Source organism: Hylobates moloch, unplaced genomic scaffold (genome assembly GCF_009828535.3).
Source record: "Hylobates moloch isolate HMO894 unplaced genomic scaffold, HMol_V3 SCAFFOLD_6, whole genome shotgun sequence".
NCBI lineage: Eukaryota > Metazoa > Chordata > Mammalia > Primates > Hylobatidae > Hylobates > Hylobates moloch.
Genome location: NW_026652281.1, coordinates 135723532 through 135749484, shown reverse-complemented (window position 1 = coordinate 135749484; position 25953 = coordinate 135723532). Strand labels below are relative to the sequence as shown.

At 39.3% G+C, this 25953-nt stretch overlaps 1 protein-coding gene across 6 annotated transcripts in view; it reads left to right on the top strand.

The window, feature by feature from the left end:
• The window catches only part of EBF1 (EBF transcription factor 1), a 403345-nt gene that overhangs the window by 363680 nt on the left and 13712 nt on the right, over nucleotides 1–25953 (top strand). For all 6 annotated transcript variants that reach the window (XM_058440091.1, XM_032158511.2, XM_032158510.2 and 3 more), the window contains exons 11-14: nucleotides 4394–4482; nucleotides 21400–21465; nucleotides 22437–22614; nucleotides 23269–23448. In XM_058440091.1, coding sequence (XP_058296074.1) covers nucleotides 4394–4482; nucleotides 21400–21465; nucleotides 22437–22614; nucleotides 23269–23448 — 513 coding nt within the window. The remainder of the gene's footprint in view (nucleotides 1–4393; nucleotides 4483–21399; nucleotides 21466–22436; nucleotides 22615–23268; nucleotides 23449–25953) is intronic.

Genomic DNA, 25953 nt, shown 5'->3' with positions numbered 1-25953 from the left:
TCTCCTGTTTGGGAGCATTTGATCTTGCTTTTTATGCATTACAGGAACGCTTCAGATGTACCCCTCCATAAGCTGTACACAACTCCACGAAGTCCTGCTATGCTGGTTCAGTAAATATCTTTCTACCAGTAAAAGAGTTTGAAGGGGTCAGTGGAAGACAGCTTGAATTCAATTGCTGTGGCCTCTCAATACCCTGATTGTTCTTTAAATTAATGTATCCCCATTAAGTGTATTGTGACCCTAGACTTTGTCAGAAAGAGGAGCAGAGGTGGTGACTATGAGGACCTGGCTGTGAGATGCTGAGGTGCTGAGCTGCATCCCAGCTCTGCAAGTAGAGGGTTTCATCTCTCTTTCAGGGTTGGATTATGTGTACCTACCTTTCAGAAAGTTTGTTTTTAAGGGCTTATGGTGTTGTGACACTAAACAGTTCATTCCTACGAATGCCACCCCCTCTCCTTGAGCATATGGTAAGCACTAAAAAATGATTGCTGAATAAATGGATAATTTAATGTCTTTTGGAATTTTTAAAATGCATACATTGGCCCCATTTTATTCTCATGGTATAAACATTGAGGCTTTTCTATTTGGGATAATGGATTCTTCTAAACCTAACTGGTTTAGGGTGACGCCCTCTCAAACCCTTTTCAGAGTACGTGGACTGGGTATTTGGAAGCAGGGCCACACAAGCTGTTCTCATCATTCCATTCCTCTTGCAGTTTACAGCTTCATCTGTTTTTCTTTTTTCAATCTAAGATGCTCATGCTTCTTTATTTGTGGTTAATTGTGTCCAATTAAGTTTTTTTTTTTCTTGCTCTACCAGATTCTCGGAATTGTCCCAAGTTTGAGGGGAAAAAAAATTGGTTAGTCCCATTTCTTCTGGTGCCTCCTGAGCCCTGTGCTTGAGTACAATGAGGTCACTTTGTTGAAGGATTAACTTTATATTACATTCTTGCAGAGTAGATGTATGTCCCTAAGGTATGACTACCCCCACTGATGAAATAAATATACCATTCTTTATGATTCCTCCCTGTTACCCTCTCTGTTGATTTTCAGAGAGTTTATGAATAGTCACATATTTATACAACTGGCAAAAAGTATACTACTTATTTTTCTTATGGTCTGTAATAACCTATGCAAGGTTATTAAAGGGTATACAGACCCCTCTTAAAGCATAGTTTCTTATGTCATTACTTTATACAAGCAGGTCAAATTCCATCTCAGCAACAATCTCTTGCTCTTAACCTTTTTCTCTGATTATAAAAGTAATATAAGTTCATTGTGGAAAATTTAGAAAATTCACAGCAAAAAGAACAGGAAGAAAAGCACTTTAAGACCCGCTACTTAGAAACAACTACTATTTGGCAGTTTATACATAGACATATTTTTTTTATTCGATATATGTTTGTTTAAAAAAAGTAACTATATTGTACACATGCTCCTGTAATCTACTTTTTAACCAAGCAATATATCAGTAAATATTTTTTCCTATGACATTGCTTTTGAGGATGGCATCATATTCTATTCCATGCGGGTGCCTTAAGTTAACCATCCCCCACTTCCCAGATATTTAATATATTTTTTTGTAGGGGCAGTTAAAATAACAATCTTTGTCAGATTGCTCCCCCACACTCAGTAATTGGTTTAATTTTTTTTCTCTAGTCAATGCAATCAGATAAATCATCAAGTTCCTTTGGATTTAGGACAATGAGCTTTGTCTAGCATCTTTAATGTTAGCTTTGTCTGCAGCACTGGACAATTCCATTGTAATATTCAATACCTGTATTGAGGGCAGGTTAACTTGTTTAAAACTATGAACAGACAGCAAATCATAAAGGCATGGGACATAAGTTAAAAGCCCTTGCCTTACTATTTAAATATTTCCTCTCTCATAGTACACGTCCATGGAGTAAATCCTTATTTTTCTTTGAATAATGAGTTTAATATGTCTAATTCAATTACTCTGTGACAGCAGAATGACTTCTCCTCAGCTCTTTAGCTATTAGTTCCATATGATATTTGAATTGGTTCTTTTAATTGCTGATATTGTCGGTCATTCCTCTGTGAGCTGGCCATATAGCCGGAGAAACATCTCTCTCCCCGCCATACATCAGACAGTCATTCAATTAACAATCATGAATTTCTAGACACAATAGGAATTCATTATGCTAATGATTGAAGAGGTGGGGCAACAATTCAAATTTTATTGGTATCTTAGACTGAAAAGTAAAACCAAGAATTAGAATTTTCAGGATGCTGAATTATGTTTTCAGATATTAAAATGATGCATTTAATTGTCTAAAGCTACTATTTATGGTTAAACATTTTTGTTGGCAATTAGCATTATGGGTGGGGGTGGATATTATAAATAACTTAAACCTTGGTGCTCATTCCTGTCTCTCTCATGCATTTCTTGATTAAATACCGTGGATTTTACGAGTAACAGCTTCCTTGCCTAAAGAATTCTATGTCATTTTCTCTACAAGTCTAATTTGAAAAAAGAATTATTCTCAAGGGTTTAGAAAGTAATTCATAAAATGGAAGGAATAATAAATATTGTGCCTTAACTCATATACTAGTAGAGATAGAAAGATTTGGTACACCTGGGTGTAATTTTAGTTAATTTCCACAAGAGACAGGTTGAAAGTTTACTGTTTGGAAATGGGGAGAGGGTTGACTAAATCTCATATTTGCAAAAATGATTACATTATCTTAAATGAAAATGCCACTCTATTAATGACTTCAATAAGCATTGCATTTGGGGAAAAAAATCTTTCTAATAAAAAGTTACCTAAAGTTCACTCTAACTTAAAATATACAAGTGAAGAAAATGTACTTACTCTGATTTATGTGTCTTTTGGAGGTGTAATTATTGGCTTTTTACTCACCTATGTAAAACAATGTACTTTTGTAAATGGATTTCTGGCCACTTTATGCAGCCTTTTTTATCCTTTTTTTTTCCTTACATAAAAAGTAAGCACTGTCAATCAAGGAATTTTAAGGTTTATTTCCTCTTTAGAAATGATTGATAGCCTTTTAGATTTACAAGTTGACAAGTTAAAGGGTTCTATTGGTATAATTATGTACTAAATTCACAGTCTTTCAATTTAAATGTCCTTTTAAAACCACAAGATTATCATACCTGTATTTTGAAAAGTGGGCCAGTCAGTTTGGGTTGGTATACAAATTGCTTCCATTAGCCTTGGGACCTATTTGAATTTAATACAGTTTTTTAAAGTTAGTACTAGTATGAATCTTACTTTTAAAATTTAGGTTAATGGAAATGCATTTTAAGTAAAGCGTGTGGCAACTTGTTTTTTAATGTATAGCTAAATGTCAGAACTACACAGACTGTCTTTTTTATTCAGCATGTGAGAAAATACATGGTCGAACACTTTGATTACACTAAAAAAAGAAAAGAAATTTAAAAAAAACACCCACCTACCCATTACTTAGAGAATATAGGGATGTGGAGGCTATGGATAGGAGCTGGAGCTGCCATGTTTTCCATCTCCGCTGTTTCACATGAGACAGCCTGAATATATTTCACATACCGGGGAGAAATTTTGAAAATGATAGACCAGAGTCCACTTAATATTGTGTTTAATTTAAGGATGCTTTGAAGAGTGTGTAGTCAATGTGCACACAGCAAGGTCCTTTGTCTCCAAATGTTATTCCAGGTTTGCTCTTCTTTTGGTGTTTTCAAGGATTATTCTTGGAGATTTGGCTGCTCTAAGCTAGTACTTCACAGACGCTGGTCCCAAATAGTATCAATATTGGTGAAAGGATCTATCATTTCAGATGTGAGGGTTTTGAATCAGGGCATTTTCAATACCCATCCCTTTGTAGACTCTCTCAAGGGTGGCACTGGCTTTCCATACCTCGAAGATTCACTTCTACTCACTCTCCTGTGCTCTCCCCAGCCTCTTACATGCTTAATTGTGCTGAGATATTGTATCAGCTGAGGTCCACTAGGGACTTTGCAGTTAAGCAGATACTTTTAATTCTCCTGCTGTTGACAATGTATAGATAACACCAGGCAAGGCCTTGAGTGTTTTTACCTGAGCAACTGAATTAGAGTGGATACTAAAAACCTCACATCAAATACCATTTTACTTTCTATTTATGATCACGTAAGGAGTGTAGAATTTGGCCAAAGGAACACTGTTCAAGACCTACTCCTAATGTTCTTCTGGGCAGGTCACTCCCCACCGTGGTATAAAGCAGATGGTGGAAAGTTCAGCAAAGAGATCATTCACACAATCATCTTGTGATCCAATTCAAAAGTATCAGTTAAACTTTGGACTTCCCGGTTATTTCCACACCATTAGTGTTGCAAGCCACGTTCTGCTTTATTTCTTGAAAATGTACTAATTGTGTGACTTCTTTATTGCAGCGCTCAATGAACCCACCATCGATTATGGTTTCCAGAGGTTACAGAAGGTCATTCCTCGGCACCCTGGTGACCCCGAGCGTTTGCCAAAGGTGAGGATACTGCCTTTTTGTAATTTCTGAAAATTTGGACTTGAGTGATTTGCAGAAAACTCTGCTGCTGATAAAAATTAGTTCACAGGTAAACAACTCATATTTTTGTGTTTTGTGTGTTTGGTGCTATAAGGTATGCAATAATAAAAGTAGCAAGCACTTATGTGCCAGGCAACACTGTGCTTACTTTTATATCTGTTATGCCATTTTATCCTCTCAACAATGCTCTGATGTTGGTACTATTACCATTCCTATTTTAGAAGAGAAAATAAGCAAAGAGAGATTAAATAATAATTTGCCCAAGGTCACATAGCATGTGAATTGCTAAATCAAGATTTGAACCTATGCAGCATGGCCCTAGAGTCTGGGCTACTTAATCGCTACATCTTACCAATTCTCAAAAGAAAAAGCAGCACCAAGTTTCTGTCTACAAGTACCCGTACTTAGTCCTGGCAAGAGGAGAATAGTTAGAGCTCAAAATGTATTGGTAGATCTTGAGATTGGGCAAAGACAACCTCTCTTCTCCTAAGGCATTCTACCTAGTTGGGAAAATAGGCACAAATACGAGAGAAATTAAACAAAAATTCAAGACAGAGTCATATATGTCACCAAATACATCATTAATTGCCAGTGCAGAAAGAAGGAAACTGACCTTTATTGACTATTGCGTACCTGTTGTGAATGTTTGGGATATCCCCATCCCACCTGAAGAACTTGGGCTTTATATGGGAGAGAGTCCCAAACACAACTAATCATAACCAAAAATAATAGCTCATTAAAGAAAAGTGCAACCAACGTTCTGTGAGGACTCAGAAGAGAGGGCAGTTAAATGTGAAGGAAGTTCAAAGTACAGAATTTGTTGAGCTTGCATTCACTATTTACTGACAGCAAAAAGCTTCATTTACTACACAAGTGAAAACTATTAACATTAAATTGAATTAGTAGTTTCAAGGACTCTTTCTTGCCACAGTAAGTCTAGAGATAGGCCATTTCTAGGTTTATGTATCCTTGTAAAACACTTGTGAAAATGAAGTTGCCATCCTTCTTAGCTCGTTGAAGCTCCTTGGGGGATCAGTTCGTCATCAAATCCTACCTGTGTGCTGGCTGCTCTTGTAGGCAGGGCCATCTGTCAGAACCGGCCCTGTCTGGGAGAGATCCACCCCTCAGGCCACTACACAGATGTGAGGTGCATGGGGAGGAGGGGTGCTAACTGCTCCGAGAGAGGAAGGACTGTGATGAGCAAGGGCCTGTGTCCTGCATCTTGACTTTGGGGGAAAAACACCTTCAGTTTTCAGAGATGATGCCTTCAGTTTCAACCTTCAATTTCCAAGAACAACCTCTCTTCCACTGAAGTGCTGTCCTTCCCTTTCCTTTTCCACCCCAATCTATTCTTGGTAAGCAATTAAATCATCTACAGGTTATTTAATATTATTTAGTAGATTAAATAATCTAACTATAATAATAAACAGCAGTCTCCAACCATGGCGTAGATGGTCTGTGGAGAGATTTACCATTAGGTTCCTCTGTCTAGCAAGAACATGGTCCCATGCATTTCCTATGGGACAACTGGTAATTTTATAGTACGATGATATAAATGATGTGGGTCTGACTAATGGTAGGTGCCTTAGCTGTCTTCGTGCTAGAACAAAGGCAGGGGTACAATGCCAGATTCTTCCCATTGTTCCCAGTGAGGAACATTTGGGCACTGTATTCACTTTATATTTAGCACTTGCTTTACCATTTGATCTCTAGAGTTCACTGGAGGTATTGAGGAGAGTCAGGTTGGACAAGGTGGAATTCAGACATTGGCCACTTGCTAGCTATGCAACCTAGGTCAAAATTGTTTACCTCTCTGTGCTTCAATGTCCTCATCTGTTAAATGGGGATGGTGCTATGTTGTACCTTTTCGAGTTTTATTACAATGACTTATTTAGCAGCCAACAAAAGGTAGCTATGATGATTTGCCAGTTGAGTGAGAATGGGAATCTTGCTTCTGAGAGCTCTTCCACCCAATCTCTGCAGAGCAGGAAATCCTAATCCTGGTGAGCAGTTGAACATGTGATTTCTCTTCTGTGCCTCAGTTTCTTCATCGATAAAATGGGGATAAGTAATCATGCTAACTCATAGGGGATCATGTAAGGATAAAGAGAGGTCATCTCATGGGTGCCCTTGGCATAGCATCTGGCCCGTAGTTGCCACTTTGAAAATACTTATCACACAGTGGCTCATGCTGGTAATCCCAGCAATTTGGGAAGCAGAGGTGGGAGAATTGCTTAAGGCCAGGAATTTGATACTAGCCTGGGCATCGTCACAAGACCTTATCTCTACAAACTAAAAAAAAAAGTTAGCCAGACATGGTGGTGTGTGCATGTAGTCCCAGCTACTTGGGAGGCTGAGGTGTAAGGACTGCTTAAGCCTAGGAGGTCAAGGCTGCAGTGAGACATACCCACCATTGCACTCCAGCCTGGGTGACAGAGCCAGAAGACCCTGTCTCAGAGAAAAATAGAAGACAAATCTGGTTTAATGGTTGAGGTCTACGGAAACCAGACAGTCCTTTTTCTTATTAGAAAGGAGAGAAATGGGAATCTAGGGTTGAGTTTTGTGTACTTACTTTTGAAAACACTTTTATGGTTGCATGTTATGTTCAGAAATGTTGAACAAATAGCATAGGCACGTGTCACTTTGTCCCTGATGGTAAAATTCCCAACCCTCTTTTCCTGGGTTTGGAAAGAGTAATCAAGGACACAATGGATTTGTGTGTTAAGGAAACACTCCACGGCTTGCATCTAGCCACTTGATCGTGCAAGGCCTGGCCGGAGCCCACCCCAGGAAGCTCTCAGTGTGACTCAGAGCCGAGTGGCTGTCCTCTTGGCTTTGAATGTTAAAGTGGAGCGAGAGTTCAAGGGCAGGGTCAGGAAGTGGCGGATGGAGCCAGCACAAGGTATTCCTGTGGACTTGGGAGATTTATACTCCTGCTGTCCATTGTTAGGGGGATAAAAATGGGCTGCGCCTTTCTTAGGATCATGGTCAGTGTTTGTCAAACAGGAGTGTTTCAGTGAGCTATGGACCACACACTTTAAAAAACAAACTCCTCTTTATTAAACCCATGTGTTTGTGAATAGACAAAGCTAGATTCATACAACCACCCACATATTCTGTCAAAAGAAACTGCTCCAAAGACCAAGCAGACAGCTTTCCATAATAATATGCCTTTGTATACAGGCATGTGCTTTTTCAAAAAAACTTGGACGTGCTTTGTTTTATTGGAGTCCCTCCTGCGAGAGAGGCTGGGGCAGCAGACATCTTTACCATTTACCAAATAGGAAAACGGGAGCAAGCAGAATCCTGCTCTGTAAATTATTTTGTCCCTGAAAGTCACCATCAGTGATAGTTGCTGTACACACAAATTTAAAATACTGTGATTATGCTAACCCCAGATGTTTTTTGGTTTCCTTTTTCATATACACAGGGAGAAAAGGGCAGGCTAAGGTTTTTAAATCACAGCATTCTGTTCTGTTTCATACAGTTTCGCCTTTCTCTCTGGATCCTGGCAGGAAGGGGAGGAACATGTGACCAACTTTGGGGTCAAGGTTGACTTTTCTTATAATTTAGAGGTAGAGGGGATGGGGAACATGGTCGATCAGAAATTCTGAGATGCTGATGGCCACAGTGATGCAATCCAGACACATTGAGCAAGGAGTGCTCTCTGTGTTCAAGGTCAGAAATGTCTCCGCCCCCTTGCAGTTTGTTAGTTGCCTTCGTGAGTGGTCAGTAAGCCTTAGCCCTAAGGCAGTGACAGCGCGCCCTGAGCTTAGCTGGCGTCAGGCATGTCAACTGTGAATCCTAGGAAGCAAGGAATGTTTACTTCATGCCTACTGTGAGCCCAGCACTGCATTATTAAGGTTTTCGAAGAGCATAGAGGCCAAGAGAGTGGGCTCTCAAGTCAAATGCGATCCCCTACTTGGTGCACATGACCTAACCTCCCAAGCTTCAGGTTTCTCCTCTGTAAAGCAGCTGCCTCACGCCATTGTTGTCAGGTGTTAATGAGATAATTTATGCCAAGAGGCATCCCTGGCATCTAGTGAGACTCCAGTAAATGGGGGCCACTAATCCCTGCACCATGGGTGTTCCCCATTTTACAGATGAGAAGAAGTTAGAGTCCCCAGAGGTCTGAGTGACTTGCTAGGATGTCACAGCTAGCAAGTGGGAAAACTACGATTCAAACTCAGGCCCTCAGGGTCAGTAGCCTCACTGTCTTCACTATGTTGAGTGAGTTCCCACTTCTCCTGCCTTGAGGTGTCTCCTCTGCAGACACCTGGCCCCCATCCTTATGTAGATTCTCACCAGCTTTCTCTGGTTTCCCTACCGAGAAGGTTTGGCCTGGGGACCTTCTCAGGGCCAATGTGTCTTTTCTGCAAGAGCCAGCCCCTCTTTTAGAGAAAATAAAGCAGTTTGGGAAAAGTAACAAAGGCTGCATTTGTGTATTTTGCTTTATGGAGCTGAAAATATCTGGTAAATTGATCCAGTGGGAGTAATAAATACACATTACTTTATCTTGTTCTTCATGTCCTATACCCCTGAGCCTTGATAGAACACCACCACTTAATAGACTTAAAAAAGAGTAATTACACTCATTGGTTGTGTGATTTTTCAGCCCTCCCAGCCCTGCCTGACCTTCTAATTTAGATCACCGTGTCTAACTAATGCATTTATATTCATCTTTTGTGAAGCATGTATAGTACAGAATTGACTTCAGAGCCTTTTTCAAGCTGTCCTCCTAGGTCCCCAGTCTGATTAGTAGTAAGGAGAATGGGGGCTATCCACCTCTATACGTTTGTATGTGTAGATAACAGGTAGACATGGCTCAAAGCATTTTCTATCCTTTATGAAACATAAAAAAGTATTTATTGCATTTTTACTTTAAAGCTTTTATACATTCGAGCATTATTTACAGCTAAACATGCAGGCAAAAGATGTGACTGTTTTTAAAATGATTACTGTTAATGTTTCTGCTTGTCAGAAGTGCTTAAATTTTCCTGCACTTTGTCTAAAAACTTAGTACTGTTGCCTTTTAAGAACAACACGTTTAAAAGATCTTGCAAGTCAGATTTGCAAACACTGCTGACAGTTTGTGATGAATGAGATTGCAAAATTTGCAAGATGTTTGTCATTTCACACAGCCGACATATTAAGGAACAGATTAAGAAACGTGAAACCCCTATGGAAAACAACCATCCCAAACAAACCTCCGCCAAACCTTGAACCCAGAGAGCACACCAGAATCTCTCACCCGGGTTTTCTCTCCCAACTTCCCACTCAGCCAGTGGAACCCAATTGTTCTCAGTGCATTTTCTCTCACCATATGGTCTCCTCATTACCATACACTAAGAGTCCATATGGGAAACTTGTGAAATGAACTGTATTCATTTTAACTGCCAGATGAGCAGCCTTTTGCTTTGCAAGCTTAGCTTAAGTCATCTGCTGTCTTCATGTTGTTATGGCAACACAGCACCAATAAAAAATTCTAATCTACTGTAAGTGATCACAGTATTTTAAGTGCTTGCCTATAACTGCCCTCAAAGGGGAAGAGAGAGGAGGGTTCTATTTGTCCAAGGAGCAAAAAGTTGTTCATTCCAGCAGGTGTCAGTAAAGAAGTCAGTGACATGGGGATTGAAGTACCAGTGTGGCTGGCTGTGCAGTAGGTTGGGATTATAAGGGAGGTGAACACCAGTGGGGTGGATGGTGGGAAGGAGGGGTTGTGGACCCTTTTGGTGGGTCTCCAAAAGCACATTGAATGTCAAGCCCCATAGTATCTCTGGCAGACATGTTACTCTGGTGGTGCTGTGTGGCCAGCCTGCCATGAAGGAACTCAAGGCTTCCTTGGAAATACAGAGGTAGCAAATCCTCACAGTAGCTTCTCCTTCATTGGCATTCAAAAATCTCAGTCTCTATGAAGCAGCTCTCCCTGTACATGTGAATTAGTCATTTCAAACACCAGGCTAATTAAGAGTACCTTAAAGTAATGGAAGTAGGCAGCAACATCCTTAAATATAAATCATTTTCACCTCTGCGGGCCACATGATATGTTGCATCTCTGTCGCTCTATCTGTATTGAAAGTGAATGTTTATAGTCTCAGTTCATCAGTTCACATTAGCCTCATGCTGAATATTTAAACACAGAACAATTTGAACACACCATGAAGGAAGACAGTGACTGCACTTTCATTTGGAACAGCAAGGGCTCATCTAATAATAATTTAGTAAATCAGCCATTTAGTGGCTCAGTTGTGCACTGCATTGTGCCAAATATTATTCACTTCAACTGTACACTTGCAAAATTGAAATTCAGACTCCAGTCACAGGCACTGTTTTTGCTCAGTGGAGAGACGAGACCTAAAATCACCCTCCCTAAAGAGCGTTCGTGTTTAGTGATTTATCATAAATACAGAGCTGGGGCAAAATAAAACTGGAGTTGGCTGTATACAATGTATTCTAATTATGCTTTTATTGTTTTAGTCTTTATGCAAAGACTATCAGTAATTCAAAACCTGCAGTTGCATCAGTGAAAATACAAATAAGAAATCTTTGCATAACCACATTGCCTCCTAGCAGAAAGGGAGATGACTAAGGGTTTCAGAAAAGGATAAAGAAAAACTTAACATCTTCATGTTCCATGCTGACACTGGCATCTCTCTTGCTCTCGCTATTTCTCTTTCTCGTGTATTTACTTTTTTAATTTCAGGAAACTCAATTAACATTATATCCTGAAATGAAAGTGACCCTCCTCAGACAAAAACACAGAAACAAATGGCAAATCTTATGGTATACTCAGATCTTAGAAAAAACATGCCTGAGTTTGATTCCAGGAAACATTTTGTCTCTGCATTCTCTTGTCAAAAGAGACAAGCTATGGAATGCTGTCCATTTCCCCCACCCTCTCCTGTATCTACCAGAAAACTTACAGGCAGATTCCATTTCCCCATTTGATAATATGCTCAGTTTAGGGGCTTGGTATCCACTACTACTTATATTTCTTTTTATCCAGGGAGTTTAGCCTGGATCTGTGTACCCCTGAAATTGCATTTAGAATTCCTGTGTGTGTGTGCGTGCATGTGTGCGTTATGAATATGCACACACAAATGCCTGCACATGTAATTTATCTGGGGAAAGAAGTTGTAGCTTCACTAAAAAGGCCGATGGCCTCCATGAAAGTTGTAATTCTCACCTCTTTAAGTTATTTATCTTTAGCTGACTTATTTTGCGGCAAATTCTTCTGCTTGTCATTATTGTTTCCTTCCCATTTTAGAGATGAGGAAACTGAGGTTTATACAGGACAAGTAACCTTCTCAAGCTTATGCAGCTAGTAAGTGGAGGTTTCCTAACTTCCCATACTTCCTAACCAGTAGTCCATTTAGGGTCTTTTATAGAGTTTTGAAAATAGGATTACATCTCAAACATAGCACTCAAGGCACGCAATACACATTGACTTTAAGAATGCATATATTTTGCCAGAGTTCCTTGGAAAAAAATGGGGATTATTAATAATATTGCTGGTTATTGCCTGATAAGCACTAACTAAATATGATCTACTAAACCAGGTGTTGGTATTAACTCTGTTTTACAGATGAGGACACAGAGGCATGTGTTTACACTGCTAATACATAGCAGAGCAAGGATTTGAGCCAAGTCTATTGGACTCCAGATCCAGAGCCTATATCCCCTAAGCAGTGCCTCCCAGAATTAAGAAATTTTAAGAAAAAAAGCCAATTTACAAAATCAATCTTAAAACCCTTCCAGCCTGGTTAGGGAAGGAGGCAAGTGGTGGCCTGGACCTGAGGTTAGCTCACAAAGGGCTGAGCTAGGTGGAAGCGGCAGGAAGAATTCACATGTAAATGCAAACAAACTCTGGGTACCATGCTTTCCCTCTTTAGCTGCAGAGTCATTGTGGGAGGGACTTGCAGTAACCGTTATCCAATAGCTCAGTGCTGGAACTCTTTCGAGTTCCTTTTTAGCACTGAGTTCTTGATGGGGAGGATTAAGTGTAACTTACTTCATATCACACCCTGCGTACAGGGGCATTGAACATAATTACTCATTAGTTCAAGGGTAGGTGACAGGAGAACCAAGGGGCGAACTCATTTCTACCTCCAGCCACCCAACGTCTTCCCCTTAAAGACTGAAGCCCTTAGGAACAGAGACGCTCGGAGGTCTTAAGTCTTGCTCACCATTTTCAGCCCTCAGTGACACTTCAGTGGAGCATTAGAGTAATAAGTGCCAAGCCCCAACGGTCTTGAAGCAGTGGATTTTAATTGCAGTTATACTCAGGACCATCTGTAAAGCCTTGAGAATTACCATTTACAGATATTGTTTGTCTGGAGATACATATAATAACCGATGATGTTCATGCTCAACAGTTTAAGAAGCAAAAGCAAATTATATTTTTGCCTCCCTTAAAGTATAGTATGGGAACGTGTCACTCAAGTTTCCCTATAGCATACGTCCAAAAATATAAATATGCATGTGCATTTGTATACACACACCAAACATACAAACACATCCACGTATGTGTACATGACAAATACATCTCTTTGTTTACTGAGCAGTCCCTCTACTTTTAAGCTCGGTATTTATTCAGCCTTGGCCGAGGGAAAGAAGCCACAGCCAAAAGACAAAGAGAAACAGAAGTAGTTAATTTTTGGCTTTTTGTGTTTTCTAAAAGCCCAGGCCTTGGCGACTTAAAGGTGACTTAAAAGATTTTCAAGGGTAATTTTGACTCTAGGCCGTTTTTGTTTCATGTGCTGACTTTACAACCTACCCCTGAAAAAGGCACCTCTGTCCAGAGCTTTCTCTTTAAGCAGAGACTTTTATCCTGATCAGAAAGTCGATTTCCAAGGCACTCAGCAGGACCTAACCCACAGCGTTGGTCTTAAACCAGTACAATGAATTGGAATAAGAAGATCCCGCCAGAGGTTACCAAGTTCAGCTCTGTACCTCCAAGCAGGTCATAGTCACAAGGGTGCAGACACCATTTTTCACTGTATTTGTGGCGGGAAGCACCCCAGGCTCCCATTCACCAATTACCATGACACCATTTAGAAGAAAATGCCAGGAGACCAAATAAAAAAAAAAAAAAGGGAGGGGAAAGCCATTGTCATAACTCTTCTCAGAAATACCTGGTTTCACAATTTATACTTAACTGCTGACACTTGAAAAGTCGAACATTTTGGTAAAATGAATCAAGCTGTAATGTTTCTTTTATGAGATCCCCTTGCAGGAAAGGCAAGCTTGGCACCTCATGGAGCCCAAGCTTAGTTATCCATCATAGTAAAGTCAGCTGTCCTAGCCAGCTTCTCAGAGGTCACGCGATGGAACCAACAGCTCTTACAACTATATTATTGCTTATGGGACAGTAATTGAGGTACCAGATAAAAATTACCTGGTCTAATAGGCAGCGAACAATTTTCACTCAATAAAATTATGAGCCAAATCATTCATTTCATAACACTCTGGCAAATTTATTTGTTGACCTTTTAATATCCATAGCTCTTCGGTGGTATTAACTGCAACTCAGACAAAATCTCTTGTTCATTTCACTTTCATTGATTTTTTTTTCCATTGAGGCAATAACAGTTGCTTGAAAACAGCCTTTTTCTTTCCACTGTAAAAGTCAATCACGTAAGTTAGTATGTCTTACGTTGATATAGCTGCGTTAGCTTACAACCTAGTTTAATTTCATATGATTCAGAGTCTCCTACACCATGTTTTTAACAAAGGCAAGGCTTCCTGGTTTACCTCCAACCACGCTGCATGCTGGTTCATAATAATATGTTTGAGAAGTAAGAGGGCTGTCATCTAATCTGAACATAAAATCAACTTTAAAATTAGAGGAGGTTCAGAAGAGGTCCTCCCGCTGCATTTTCTCTAGACTAGAATGCTTTTGGTGCCTTGGCCTCTGGTATTAATAGCAGTAGATGCTTTCAAAATATTTAATTCTTTTGTTCTGGAAATGTCTAGAGATTTTTACTGTGGTTTGAATTTCATTTTTTAAAAAGACTGGGCAAAAAGTATGCGCTAGAATGTTCTGTAGGGCAGTCGAAGCTTCAGCTGAATCTTCTTATATACTAAAATACTATGAAGTCTTTAGAATGCGGGGTTGTAAAATATAATTGTTATACATTTGGCATTTTATGCCTCCCTGGAAATAACTACTTGCTACCTATACCTCATTTATGTTCCTCCTTTCCATTTCAATTTACTCTAAAGTGGTCCTTAGCTATAATGAGAATGCCCCTTTCAACAGAAACATGTTTAATTATATCCATGCTACATGTAAGTGACTCCTCTCAGTCATAGGGCTTCTAAGTAAAGAGTGTTTAAAGTGTGACACTAAAGGCTTCTAATGATCTGCAGTAAGCTCTATTTCAAGAAGTTTATATTACAAGAAAAAATGAAAAATTTGAGGAATGTCTCAGAGGATGGGAAACTAAACGGTGCCCAAGTGTTATTTTGGTTTGTTTTACTCTTTCCCTCACTGCCCTCATTATACTGATTTTTTAGAATGCAAAGTCTACCATTGTGGAATTTTCCATTTGGCCGAATAAACACAAAGGAAGTTGGGATATAAAACTACTCTGCAAAGAAATACATCTCAGGACAACTAGTATTTATTGCATTGTACATCCAGCTCTGCAGGAAATGGGCTGCAAGAAACTTCCAATCAATTTCTCAGCATTCGGCCTTTCCAATCAGTAATGTCACCCAGGCTTTCAGAAGCCAGTGGGGAAAGATCCAGGACTTAAAGTCTGGGAGCTGAATGCACACATCAAAATCTGGGTCCTGCAGTAAACCCTATATGAAGGAAGGCAGTGAAATCAATGCTGATTTTATCGATACATACTTATCATCTCTACATCAAGAGTGATTTTCTCATTTCACTTCATTGTATGTTGCTGATATTTGGCCACTACATTTTGAATCCCCTGATAAAGCAAAGTAGATTGGTGATAAATGGGTATCAGGGAAATGTGCAGCGACAGAGAAGTATTGTGCTTCTTTCTCAGAAATCACCCAACTCAACTTGACTTTGATTATTGATGCTTGTAGTTTTTTTTTTTTTTTTTTTTTCTGTTTCCATCTACATCCCTGAAAATATTATTTCCTATTTGCGTAGGCATAAAGCCAAGCACAGATTATCCTCTCAAATTACTGAAGCATCCCTGGGCTTTAATTTTACGGGTGGAGTTCCCAGAATCTCAAAATCTAATGCTGAAACATGAAAATTAATGTTGTGTTTGTGTATGGGTATCTATCAGCTTTATGAGTTGACCTACACGTGCTATGAACAAAAGAAAGTTCAGACTATCTTCCCTGCTCATCTGGGGTTGAGTTGCCCAAAACATTGAACTGGGTTTATAAATGGGCCCAGTATTGGCCAGTTAGACAAACTTTCCCTTCACTCTAGGAGGCTAGATGTGGCCAGTGAACTTGAGCTTATTAGCTATAGATTTCAGGTCAAAGGCTAAAGAGAAGACTCCCACAGATGGTGAATAATCCTAAGATTTTTAACTCATAAAATAGGAGATGAGTTAACTATGTCTGCATATTTGTCATGATATGCGTGGTTCCCAATGTGTCTTTCTATGAATATGCAAATACCTAACTATTTCCAAGGGCCTAAGAGTACAGCTAATAAAAGGCTGAGGACCATAAGGACCAACTTCATGTTGCTAGCAGCCTATAACTTGAGATAATGTCTGTACTAGGCATGATTCATTGTATTAATCATGAAATTAAAATGTAAGTCCAAGCCAGCAGGAATGAAAGAGCAAATTCATAAAAAAGTGACATAAAAAAACAGTGATCAAAACTTGACCTTTGGGAATTTATATATTGGATTTAAAATCTGTAGCTAAATGGAACACCAAATTTAAGTCTTCTACTTTTATAAACCATGCCAAATATGACTTTGTCATTTCATTATACAAATTAAGTGTGTACTTTTAAAAATCAGTAACTGTATCTTAGAATAACACATCAACATGAATTTCTCAAGACTTGTGGTTTGCTAAACATTATGGTAGGAGCTTAGAGAAGGAGATTAAGAACCTATCACTGGCCTCAAAAAGTCTGCAGTCTAGCTATGGAGAATGAAGACTAACACACTTCAGATCAGAGCAGAATGACCTCTCAGTATGTACTTCTGTGCTGTGCTGGGTGACACAGATGGTCAGCACTCTTTTTCAGAGGAAACAGAGATATTAGGAGCTGGGGTTATCAGTGAAGGCAGAATTATTTCTGATAGAACAGTGTGATTTTCAAGAGCCAGGCTGTGATGTCTAACAGGCCTGGGGTTGAATCCATGCTCAGCCACTAGTCAGAGGTGGAAACTTTGGGAAAGTTAGCTGACCTCTCTGAGTGTCAGTTTCCTCATCTGCCAGATGGTAATAGAAAGAATACCTTACGAGGCTTTCTATGAAGGTTCAATGAGTTCTTGTTCCACTTTGCACATGTACCCTAAAACTTAAAGTATAATAATAATAATAATAATAATAATAATAATAAAATTCAAAAAAAAAAGAGAGTGATCTCCTTCATTACCATACTATCACGATCCCCTTCAGTAGAGGCTTCAGAGGATGGAGAGAGGCATTGTCAATGGGCACAGATGGAAGCCAGCATTCCCCCCCAAAAAAGGGGAAGGCAAAAGGAGTGAAGGCATGGAGATAGAAAGGAGCCAAATGTTTTACTTCTAGGCTGGGGAGGACAAGCAGAGAGAGCAGTTCTTCAAATACATAGGGAAAGATGACTGGATAAAGATGGTAGGACCAAATGATGGCGACAATCTTTTGTGACTCTCATCAAACTTTGTAGGTCTGTGCTGGGAAGATAATGTGCCCTGAAGTTGCTGGAGAATAAGATCCACATATGATGACAGACAAGGGCAACAAGAAGCTCAAACAATATTTGCTAATTGATTGGGTTGCAAAGTAGAAAGTAAAGCTGAATCTTCCCTTTATATTTGTAGCCCATTCAGCATTTTTTATTATAAAGCTTCCAAAATATAAGTAAAACCCATGCCAGCTCCATTTGAACTGTTTCTTGGAACCCATTCCTCCTTCGGTCTCCCAAACATTTCTGTAGACTCTAAATAGAGGAAGAATAATGTATTCACATTTTTCTCCATAGACCCCCGCTCACATAACCATCAACCTATGGTCATAGCAAGACAGGTGAAGCCACATTTTGATAGTGAGATGAAATCAATCAGTGAAAAGTAGTTGTTGTTTTTAAGGAGTAAAGCTTTTTTGTATCTTTAAGAGAGAAGAAATCCAAGGCCATGAACAGAAAAATTGTCTGACTCAGGATGTAGATTGGAGAACAAGCATTACCTCTACAAGGAGACTCTGGGGCTTTTCAATATTTAGGATACTAGTATTTGTCTTTTTAATTCTCAAAAGGGAGTTTTTTAAAAAAAATCCAAGGATAGGATTAATTATCTTGGAATTGTCTAATATCCACTCTTATGTTTGAAACTGCAAGCAGGGAGACGTTTTAAACATTATGAAAAGAAGAGAAAATCTCCCCTGACAAATAAATGCCTTGAAACATTAGATATTAGTACTAGTCAAGTGCTCTTTTCAGAAATATTAAAATTGCATATTAAAATGAAAGATCCTTAGACTGAGCTCCTGCCTAATGCCACACACAAAAAATAAGAATTTAAGAACAATTTTAGAGACAAAAGATTATATGAAACATCCAGCTCTTCCCCTTATGGGAAATTTCTTTTTTTAACATCCAAGGCTCAATCATTTCCTAATGTGAAATTACAGATTTTGCAAATTACCATATAAAACTGCAAAAAAATTACACTTGTGACCACAGAAGAGATGGCATACACTATCAATTTGATTTTAAAAGGCATACATCTTTTATACTACCTGTCATTTTTATAATGCCTTTTACAAATTTAATCAATACATTTTAACGTTCTATATACTTTAAGTGCAATATACAATAAATATTCAAGTTTCATCTTAAACATGCTTTAGCCTTTAAATTGTTAAAACTGCAGTGCCCTTTCAATCTACTTACATAATGTCATAAAATATACATTTCAAGGTAAATGAAGTCAGCTACTTCAATTTAGTCCCTCAAACTGGTAGTAAATGAGAGGTTAACACTATGGTGCCAAACCCATTATTGAGTAAATTTAGCACCTTGGACAGCTCTGTAAAATCTTTATTGCTTTCCTGACCTGCTCGTCATGTTCTGTCTGTGTGTTCAGTGGCTCTCAGCTCTGATTGAAAGGCAATATATTAGATCCCCAACACAAACACGCTTGGGGGCTAGTTCACTGGGAGCGTAATGACATGGAGGTGAGAGCAATTTTCTGGTCACCGAAATCCAAGCACCTTGCAGGTCCATTGCACTAACTCATAGAGGACCCAGAAATTTCCTTTCTCCTTTGCATTTGCAGAAATAACTTATAGAAGCCGAATCACATGGGCAAAGCTGAACCAAGTCTTTCTTAAATCCTTACAAGTTGATACTACAGTGAAGGATTTTTTTAATGGGTAAGATATTATTTAAGGGTGTCCCTTCCAGGACAAGAAATCCAGGTTCACACTCCTCAAATCCAAGACTGCTGGCCTGAAGTGATGCTGTGCTGATGACCTACCTATGGCAATACTCAATGGGAAAACATGCCCCAGCATGGTGGATCAAAGAAGGCAGCATCATGGATCAAAGAAGGATGCTCCTTTAGGAAACAAGATCCTCGTGTTTTATTCTCAAAGGATTAAATGGGGATGGGAGCTCTGGATATCGATATAAAGAGAAAAAAAAGTAGATTATGTCATTGAAAAACTCTATCACCAAGGATATGTAATATATACTGATAGATGGTATGTTTTCAGACTTATGAAAACTTCGAAGGTCTTGGAGTTTGATTTTGAACTTCCCTCCTCCCTGCTTCTGTGAAATTAATTAAAATAAGGTACACTGCTCTAAGTCCCCAATTATAGTGTTACAAGAGCGAAGTTCACAAGTGCAGTTTCTTTCTGTGCCTCATCATGCTTGTGACAAACAGGAGACTTGCTATTTTCCCCCCTAAAATGGAAAGAAAGGAAAATACCTTCTCTGCCAAGCCCCAACACTGGCATAAATATTTATTTGGAGAAATAAATGAACATAGGCCTAGAGAAGTCAAATCTTAGTAAATAAACTCACTTGATCCTGTTTTTTGTTTTCATCTTTCCTAAGAGCCAGATAAAGCCAAGAGGTTTTAGTGAAGGCAACACAGGCTGAATTTGATCTGGGGATAGGGTTTAGTGTGCCCATACCATAGTAAATTATTAACCGCTGTGGTCAGACACTACGGCAAACAAAAAGTGTTATATTAGCTTGTAGCTTACATTAAAAAATAAATGATTTCAGATGTATTGGTTCAAATCCCTTTGATTATATAATGTTCTTTACTCCCTACATGAAAAATAACTAAACTGTTTTATAAAGGGGGTCTATCAGCTTAAGGCAAGCATAAATGTTTATTGAGAACTGAAAACCCCTCTATCTTATTTTTGAATTTAGGACATTAGATATGTCATAAGTAGTTACTGTAGTATGACAACTACTTTATCTTATATTATAGAGAATTTAAAATTGAAAAATGCTAATATGTATCTAAAAGCTTGTCATTTCAAGAGTTGTTCAAGGATTTTTGAAGAGGCTATGGTGACAGCAAAATGAATGCGATTATCTCCCTATTTTCTGATCAGCGACTGCAGTCTGTGAAAATTGAACAGCACTGCTTCTCCATGTAGAAATCTATTGTATAAAATATTTAAAGTTACACTTCTATTTGAAACTTTGCCCACAGCCAAAAATGGTAAACATATCTTCGTGCAAATCACCTCTGATGATCATACCACACCATTAGGTTTGGTTCTCTGACAAGCCCCTACCTTTTATATGCATTAAGCTTAACTTTGCTTTTCTTTTCACATTCTAGTGGAAATGAATCTGAAGAAAATTAGGGAAAAATGAAGAGAGTGATTTCTTTCAGTTAGAACCAAAAATATTAGCACCACACTCACTTTTGTAGAGTACTCCCTATTATTAGAACCGAGCATGCAGGCTAAATATGGAAGTCCACCTAAGTAAAAAGAGGGAGATATTTTTTCTTCAACTGGAATGAGTAGCCGAGCATATATCTAGGATGAGAATGAATGAGCAAATGGGGGAAATCACAAACAATACTGAAATAGCAAATAATTGCTATAAAAGAAATAGATATTGCCAGTAATGAAAATTGGTGCAGAGGGGGCTTCTGACGACAGTAGAGTCCTTTCATAAGAGTTTTTGACAAACAGTGCATTGCCTCAGTATGTGGGTTTCCCACATCACCCTCTTATATTATGGCTCTGTCATCCAAGAGAGATAAACAAAAGAAGTTTAATACTACATGCTTCTGGTAGCTGAAGATTGATTGGAAATCCCTTGAAAATGACCTGTCTGATAAGGTCATTGTTCCTGGAATAAGCAATTAAGTGCAAAATAAACACATCTTAGGGATTCATACCACGCATTGAATGACATCGATTGTAGTAATCTAGTAAATGACCTAGGAATTGTATTCAGCAATAAACATATGAGTGCTTTATCATGCCTATGGCAGACTATTGAGTGATGCATTTTATCTTGCAGTACCAATGATGCTCACCTTTTGACTCAATTAAGTGTGTATGTGAACAGGGATAAATTGGTGATTTAACGCCGTTCTGGGGTTCCCCAAGCTACGGCCTTTATAGCAGTGCCTTGGCAAAGTATGGCCAGAGGGACTGGAACGTGATCATGTCAAAAGATAACGACAACCTGCCTTCACTCAAAGGATTGTATCTGCTTTTCTCTTGACAGGAAGTAATACTCAAAAGGGCTGCGGATCTGGTAGAAGCACTGTATGGGATGCCACACAACAACCAGGTGAGCGCTGTGGGTTTCTAGCCTGTGTGGACTGCCACATGCAATTAAAGATGTCAGATTCCACATCGTAATGAGAAAGCACAAACAATATAAAAGCCATGTGCATGAGTTAAGAGTATAAGTAATTCAGATATAACATGTTGCAAGATGATTCAATCCTCTCTCTTGTAAACCTTTTATTGCCCTTTCCAATGAATCGTTTTCCATATGAGAAAAGGTACTCCATTTGAAACTAATCTTTAGTGGGAACATACTTCATAATTGAAGAGGAGAGTTACTGGTGCTTTATTTTATTTCTCTCAGGCTTTCAAGCAAATTTAGGAAGAGAAAGAGGGTTTAATTTTTTCTCCAAAAAGTATAACAAGGCCTGAATAGTATTGTCTGCTTCTGTTTCATAGAACTCCATGTATAAGATTCACATAGCTTAGGAAACTGAGTCTGACAAACCATTCACTCCTTTTTCATGTAACCTGAGTCAATGTCTGAGGGACACAGTCCCATTAATACTCAGGAATGCAAGTAGTCATGTACAGCCTTCCCTTAACATCAACAGGGGAGATGAATTGCAGCCTCTCTTCCTCTCCCCCTGGGTAACCTCAGACTTTCTACATGTTATTGGGAAGGATGGAAAACCCCATGGTGCTGTCCTGTATGGACTGTAGGGTAGTATGAAGGCATAGTTAAGATAATGGACTTTCAAAGTCAGACAAACAGGCTTATGAATCTCAGCTCTGTTCTTAAATAGGTGAGTGTCCTTAGATGAGGTTTTTGACTTTCTGAGCCTCAGTTTCCCCATTTGGGATACGGGCATGATGATGATGAGACTAATATAACAGGTTTGTCATGAGGGTCACAGAAGTTAATGCAGCTGACCACTGAAAACCCTGAGCACGGTGCCTGGCACTGAAAAAATGGTATTATTGGGAATATGATTGGGGGCAGCTAAACGGGATATTCCTTTGACTTTTCAGGAAATCATTCTGAAGAGAGCGGCCGACATTGCCGAGGCCCTGTACAGTGTTCCCCGCAACCACAACCAACTCCCGGCCCTTGCTAACACCTCGGTCCATGCGGGGATGATGGGCGTGAATTCGTTCAGTGGACAACTGGCCGTGAATGTCTCCGAGGCATCACAAGCCACGAATCAGGGTCAGAAGCTTGCTTTTCTCTTCCCTCCCCTTTTCCCTCTCCCTCCCCAACCTTAAGCACCCCATCTTCTCATTTATTGGTCATGAACAATTTTTACATTAAAAACTTATTTTCATCCCAAAAGGAAGATTCTTAGTTTGTGTGTATAAGATATTATTGTACGATGTTGGTCCTAGCTATCATTCTGGTAATCTAATATAGAGGGCTAGAAAGGATGCATGCATTTAGCCATCTCTCTACATTTGACTTTTCACCATAAACCATGAATGACAGATTGCGAAGAGGGATGGAATTAAAGTTTTGAGGGCCCAAAGCACATCATTCTTGCCCAGGGAATAGGAACCTGTTAACTCCAGGGTACATCTCTTAGATCGGGATTTATTTCTGCTCTAAAATGATAATTTATAGGCCCAGCATTGCCATTTCTCACGGCCCTGCTAAGTATTTATGATCTCCTAAGAAATGTGTCTTTTGCTCGCTTCCCATTTTAATCACAGAGCTAGCACCACCAACCCACGCACATGAATCACCCAATCCCTTCCCTCTGGGTTGCGGCGACGGGGCCAGAAACAGAGACCTTCCTTTCCCCGAGTCTTCCAGGATTGCCACCATCTGAATGCCACCCTCACCTCCGGTTTTGCCCCCACCCCTCAGGTTTCACCCGCAACTCAAGCAGCGTATCACCACACGGGTACGTGCCGAGCACCACTCCCCAGCAGACCAACTATAACTCCGTCACCACGAGCATGAACGGATACGGCTCTGCCGCCATGTCCAATTTGGGCGGCTCCCCCACCTTCCTCAACGGCTCAGCTGCCAACTCCCCCTATGCCAGTAAGTAGAGATGTGTGTCCTGCATTCCTGCACGTTTCGCTAGAAGAACTTGGCATCATGCCATGTGGCCCAGTGAGCAGGGCTTCTCGGTCCGAGGGCCCCTATCTTTCCCTCCTGCAAGGCACTCCCCTGGGTGATGGTGCTAAAGGCACCATCATCTCCAGCAGGAATCTCCGCTCTCCAGTGCTCACCTTCCTTCCTACCAAGTCTCCCTAACAGTCAGAATGTTGCTACCGTCCAAAGCGGCTGTATGAAGTCCCTTCAGGAACCCATGCTCGGAGTTAGATGAAGATGGGTTGACTCCCGCTTCTCCCAGTTACTAACTCCCACCTCTACCAGTTACCACCAGCTACTCGGGAAACTGAGGCAGGAGGTTTGCTTGAGCCCAGGAGTTCAAGGTTACAGTGAGCCATGATTGTGCCACTGCACTCCAGTGCCTGGGTGACAGAGCAAGACTCCGTCTCAAAGAAAAAAAAAAAGCAATTAAAAAAACCCCGTAAACAATGAGGACACCATATTTGTCATCTACTTAATCCCAAAACATATATTAGTTTTGTCTTGTTTCATCTGATTATTTTAGCTACATAAAAGGAAGCAAGTTCATTTCCTCTCCAAGCCTCAATTTTCTCATCTGTAAAATTGGGAAGGAACTAGCACCCACCCCATCCAGTGTTGTGAGACATAGAGAAGATAATGCATACAGTGAGCTTGTCCTGATGGCAGACACATGGAGGCACATTTAGTAAATCTAATAATCATAGTGATGCAAAGATAATAACGTGGTGGTGATGGTATAACATAGTAACAATAGTCTAAAACTTAACTTCTCTCCCTTCATAATTATTCATAAAGCACTCATGTTGAAAAATTCTGATGGAATAAAAAAATAAGACATTCCACTGGTGAACACACATATGACTCCTTTACTTTTTAATGCTTGGATTTTTCCCCTTTGTGTTTGGTGTATATTTAAAACAACAACAAATCAAAACACACTTTTTTCCAGAAATCTGGCAAGATTTAAAAAAAGAAAAAGAAAACCACATACACATACAAAAAATGTTCTGTGGTGCCTTGTCTCTGCCTTAAAGAAGTTTGCCTACAAAAAAATTTTGGTACATTTATATTGCTTCTAAAGAAGCTCAGAGAACCGGCCTCCTTATCTATAAAATGTCATAACCCATGTCCTCACAATCTCTTGATCTCGCTCTGACTTTGAAGTTCATCTTGGACATTGCGAGTGACTCTTCTGATGTGTAAAATGTGGCCAAACTCTTAGATATTTGTAGAAGGGTAGATAGATGTGCCATTAAATAAAAGAATATTCATGATTTCTTAAGGAGTCTTGGCTAAAAATACTACAAATGATGCCCTCTCTCATAGTGAAAGTATGGATTGTTCTAGTTCTTTGAAAGAGGAAAGATCATTCTCGCCCTGTAAGAGAAGTTATTTCTGAAAATGTACTTACACACTTTTACTTTCTGGGTGAATTTTTCTGCTCAAGGTCCACAAAATTACACATTTCTACTTAGTTTGGAATCAGCAGTTTGTTGAACATTTACAACTCCCCAAATAATCTGCATATATTATGTCTGTCTACTCACAAGTCAATGTTTAGGATCAGTTTCACATTAGATTTTGATTTATCAAAAGATTGTTTCTCATAGAGATCTATAATTTCAGTGTTCTCCCATTTATTCAATCAGAAAGTGTTTCGATCATGACCTGAAAATTAAAAGGTGGCATACTTAATTAAATCAATAAACTAATTGCTATATGGTAACAATTCAATTTAGGGGCTTGGAATGCTCTCCTCCCCAAGCCTGTGCAGCCGCTTCAGCCTGAGATTGCATCTGTCAGACTGTGAAACTTTGAACATTTAATTTCCATTAATTGATTTTCTCAGTGCTCACAAATATAGTATTAAATTCTCAAATAGGCTCTCAGATGGGACGGTTTTATTTGCACAAATGCAAATAAAACAATAAACACAAAGCCCAGTTGATTTGAATTTTTGCCTCTGTAATACTTAATTATTCATAAAGCACTCATGTTGAAAAATTCTGATGGAATAAAAAAAATAACACATTCCACTGGTGAACACACTTTCTGATGTGGTGGCTGATAACTAATAATGTTATAACAAATGGAGCTGCTTGACTATATTTTACCCCTACCTCTGTTAACTGGCCCCCCACCCCAAAACTCCCCACCTCTAAATACACATAATGATGGCATTTGCCAATGAGATTAATTGCCTTCCTCAGTGAACCAGCAGGATTTCAAGTCTACGAATATTTAAAAATCAAACCTCCAGTGCAGGAGTTTTGCAATTTAAATGGGTGTTATTATTGAGCGTATTTTCACATTTACAAATCCTAAGAGATGTATAAAAATGCTGGCCTCATTAAAAGAAAAAGTACAGTTTAGAAAATGTTTGTGAAAACTCTGAGGATGGCGGCTCTGCATTCGGCCCCATAGAGCACTCAGTGCGTGTGGATTGGG